The sequence below is a fragment of the Culex pipiens genome, chromosome 2, assembly GCF_016801865.2.
Source record: "Culex pipiens pallens isolate TS chromosome 2, TS_CPP_V2, whole genome shotgun sequence".
In the NCBI taxonomy this organism is placed as follows: domain Eukaryota; kingdom Metazoa; phylum Arthropoda; class Insecta; order Diptera; family Culicidae; genus Culex; species Culex pipiens.
The window spans coordinates 12,286,905-12,291,211 of record NC_068938.1 but is presented as its reverse complement, the minus strand read 5'-3'; the positions used below and the strand labels follow the sequence as shown (position 1 = coordinate 12,291,211).

The window sequence follows — 4,307 nt, the reverse complement described above, 5'->3', positions numbered from 1 at the left end:
AAAAATTTCATCTCTTTTTTAGATCCGGAGTAAAAAAGTACATCAATATCACTTAAGTGTACATATCTCAAGACAGGGTTGCCAGATCTCCAATGTTTTGAACTCGTTGGAAAGGTCTTTTGATAACCTAACCAACGATGGGTCGGATGGTGGATCCGGACATAGTTTACATACATTTAAGTGAGATCCGGTTTCCAAAAAGTACATAAATGTCACTTAAGTGGCCATATCTCGAGACAGGGTTGCCAGATCTCCAATTATTTGAACTCGTTGGAAAGGTCTTTTGATAACATAACCAACATTTTGTACATATCGAGACAGGGTTGCCAGATCTTCAATGTTTGAACTCGTTGGAAAGGTTTTCTGATAACCTTACCAACGAAGGGTGGGATGGTGGATCCGGACATAGTTTACATACATTTAAATGAGATCCAGCTTCAAAAAAGTACATAATAAACTTAAGTGGCCATATCTCGAGACAGGGTTGCCAGATCTTCAATGTTTTGGACTCGTTGGAAAGGTCTTTTGATAACATAACCAACGATGGGTCGGATGGTGGACCCGGACATAGTTTACATACATTTAAGTGAGATCCGGCTTCCAAAAAGTACATCAATATCACTTAAGTGGCCATATCTCGAGACAGGGTTGCCAGATCTTCAATGTTTTAGGCTCGTTGGAAAGGTCTTTTGATAACCTAACCAACGATGGGTCGGATGATGGACCTGGACATAGTTTACATACATTTAAGTGAGATCCGGATATATGTGAAAACACATTTTTATACATAACTTTTGAACTACTTATCAAAACTTGAATCTGTATGAAAATCGATCTATGGGACCCTAAACCAAGTCGAATGCAACAGGTTCGGGTCAAATCGGTTCAGCCAGTGCCGAGAAACATGAGCTAGTTTGTTGGTCACATACATACATACACACACACATACACACAGACATTTGTTCAGTTTTCGATTCTGAGTCAATATGTATACATGAAGGTGGGTCTACGACGTTTTGATTCAAAGTTCATTTTTAGAGCAGGATTATAGCCTTACCTCAGTGAGGAAGGCAAAATTGCAGGGTTGTCTAAATGTCTAAACCACCTTCTCAAAAAATGACTGAAGTCATTATCAATTGCAAACAAATTTCAAGCATAGTTTAAATAAAAGATTTGCTTTACATATTATCACAATTGCTTATTATTGCCTACGTCACAAATATGCGAATTTATGAAAATAATATTGGTTTCTAAAGTCAAACTTCTTTTTTTGATCTGTAGTCCATTTTTTTATTTAAAGGGCGATAACGTATTTATTTGATTGAAAATACATTAACTTGCTTTATTTGTTCTTATCACGTTTTAACCGACATTTTAAGTTTTTTTTTAAATAAACATAATAAATTTTTGAATGATTTTTTTGTTCCCTATTTTTTTGGAATTCGATGAAATATATGAAAAAATTAATGAAAAATGCGCTTTAACCAAATCCACTTATTGATAAGCATCATATTTTATTACTTTAACGTTATCTATATGGTTAGCAATCAATATGGAAATATTTGCTCAGCTGCATAAACCTATTTTGAATGGTTTCTTTCTGTTACACTTTCAGTTGATATTCTAACATCCCAAAGATAAGCTCACTCCACGGAGCATTAATTTTACATAAGAAAACTTTTTACACAGTTTGCGCTTCAGTAAGCATTACACCTTTACCATGGATACATCGCTCTGTCTACGACTCCTACTTCTACTGACAATCAGTGAAGTTCTAATAGTAATTAAATGCACCCAAGATGTTCAAGTAGAGGTGACCAATTGTGGCGTTGGATTCGAGTTGATTCAGCACCGTTTCGATACCCTTCAGTACAAGTATTACGAGGATGTTTTTTTTCAAATTCTGAAAGTTGTAAAATCCTAAACTAAAATTCCAGATTTTTGGAGCTTTCAGTTAATGTCATGGAATTTTCAGAAGCTGTTCAAAACAAACAACGTTCAATTGAAGAACAAATTTTCCGTTTGGAAACCAGTGTCGCTGTAAATATGGCGCTCGTGACTAATTACTCCAGGTATTTCAATGGATTAATGTTAAGAAATGTGTGATATTAAGCTTTTTTGTTCGAATTCAGACAAGTTCTGGACCTTCAAACAATTTGCTCCAACCATGATCGTATCCGAAATGAGCTGAGAAAGTTGCAACCGAAAAAAAGTGCCCTGGAAAAGCTAGATTCTCCAAATTCATGCACTGAAGGAAGTCACTCTGGAGAGATTTCCCTAGATATTCTCAACATTTCAAATCCGGTGGATGTGTTCTGTGACATGAAAACGTTCGGGGGTAGATGGCTCGTTGTTCAGCAAAGAGTTGACAACACTGTTAGCTTCAACCGTAACTGGACCGAATACCGTGATGGATTTGGCCAACCAACGAGCAATTTTTGGATCGGATTGAAGAAGCTTCACCAACTGACCACACACGATTCGTACGAGCTTTTTGTAGAGTTACAATTTGCCAATGGCAGCTTGGGAATTGCTCACTACTCTGAGTTTCGAGTTGGTAGTGAAGATGAAAATTATGCACTTAATAAGCTAGGAAGATTTTCCGGAACTGCTGTAGATGCCATGAGGCAACATGAAAGATGCAGTTTTTCAACTTACGATAACTACAATGTGGTAGGTGGAAAAAACTGGGCTCAGGCCGATCAAGGCGGTTGGTGGTATTATGGCAGTTACACAAGGTAAACAGTGTGACAGTGAGATATGGTATAAATTTATTTAAGCCTAATTTACATTGCAGTCAATTGAATTCTGGAATTGGGACCTCATACGGAATCTATTGGAATGAGTCACACTTGAAATTTGCCAGCTTGAAGATTCGCAAGAAATTATAAAGTCTTCTTCATCCCAGTGTTAAATAAAACAAATAAACTTTATCAAACCCACCTTGCAAAAGATCCTTTCAAAACCAGCCCCCTTAAAAACCCAAAAAAAAGTCACCATCCCAGTGGGACCAAACATTCCCAGGAACGGCTGGAAAAATTAGCTTGTCCCGGGGATAGAAAAAAAAACGAAAACTACGCCCAGCGATTGCGCACGATTTCACGACATCAAAAACGCGACCTCTTCGCTTTTATGGTCTCGACCCACTCGAAATGACCCAGGACGTGGTCATTAGGGGTGAAGTCCCCGGAACACACGCGTGAAGCAGCGGAGTTGGGTCATACATTCTAATTTGGGATTTTCCCCCCGTCTATCTCTGCGTGGACAGTTTTTTGCATCTTGGGAAGATAGCGGACGTGGTTCTGGATTTGACGTAATCTCTGTTTGCGCGGTGACTTTGTAGCCGGGGTTTGGACGTTCCGGAGGCTGAATCGGGATTAACTTGTCGGAGCGGGAATGGTGCGAATGGTGTGAGTTTGGGGTATGCTTTTGGAGGTATTTTGGAGTTTCTGGCTAATTTCGTAATAGATTACATCGACCAACAAAATTTCTACGCAGGCTCAACTCGAGGGGAAGCATGAACTTTGGGGTCTCAAGAAGCACGTGCCCCCTGAATTAAAAAAAAATAGACAGGGCCGAATGGGGTTTCTCCAAAGTTTGTATGGAGAATAAGGGCGGTTCGTCACTGTAGCATACAAGCAAAAATTACATTCAGTATTTGGAAAAAGCAAACAGTACTGAAAACGCAATCACTTTATTTTCTTTAAAATATTATTCATTGGTTTTCACAACTTTCCAATCGTTAAAGCCAAAAGTGTCACATGAGTTTTTTTTTGCTACTGCTCAATGCTATCTTTAAAGTTTTTCCATATCAATAAGATTTTCCATATCAATAAAAAAAAATAAATAAAATATAAAAAAAATATAAAATAATGAAATGTAATCTAAATAGGTGTTTAAAACTTGTTGTTGTATAACTTTTGAAAAGGTCTGCAAAAAGATAATTTTGCTCATTTTATTAAACAAAAAAATCGAAAAAAAACATAAATTTTTAACAACGAAAATTATAAGATAATTCTGTGACACTAGGAACAACTCATTTTCATCGAGTCGAGTTCCTTGTGTGGCTGTCGCTCAAAAACTTATTTTCAATTTTTATTGTTTCGAAGAGGCAACTGCAGGTTTTTTTCAGTTTTTCAAAAATAAAGTATTCAAAAAAGAAAAATGTTCGAAATAATAAAAATCTTATTTCTAAAAATTTTGAATATGTGGTGTATTCAAAATTTATAGAAAATATATATTTTTTTGATCATATCATCTTCGGCGCAATTTTTTTACACCATTATGAAGTACTGATTGAAATATGT

General features: G+C 36.6%; 1 protein-coding gene across 1 annotated transcript; it reads left to right on the top strand.

Moving 5' to 3' along the window:
- The first annotated feature begins 1,704 nt into the window (after positions 1-1,704).
- On the top strand, positions 1,705-2,942 carry LOC120421040 (fibrinogen-like protein A). Its single transcript, XM_039584184.2, has 4 exons — positions 1,705-1,875; positions 1,938-2,072; positions 2,133-2,738; positions 2,798-2,942. The coding sequence occupies exons 1-4, from the start codon at positions 1,721-1,723 to the stop codon at positions 2,889-2,891; spliced, it is 990 nt and encodes a 329-aa protein (XP_039440118.1). The 5' UTR covers positions 1,705-1,720; the 3' UTR covers positions 2,892-2,942.
- Positions 2,943-4,307: the final 1,365 nt, after the last annotated feature.

What these genes read in the sequence shown, in the direction of transcription:
- LOC120421040 (XM_039584184.2), top strand. Translation starts at nt 1,721, where the DNA reads ATGGATACATCGCTCTGTCTACGACTCCTACTTCTACTGACAATCAGT. An exon ending in TTCGATACCCTTCAGTACAA is followed by an intron (nt 1,876 to 1,937) that starts GTATTACGAGGA and finishes CTAAAATTCCAG; the next exon opens with ATTTTTGGAGCTTTCAGTTA. An exon ending in TATTATGGCAGTTACACAAG is followed by an intron (nt 2,739 to 2,797) that starts GTAAACAGTGTG and finishes TTTACATTGCAG; the next exon opens with TCAATTGAATTCTGGAATTG.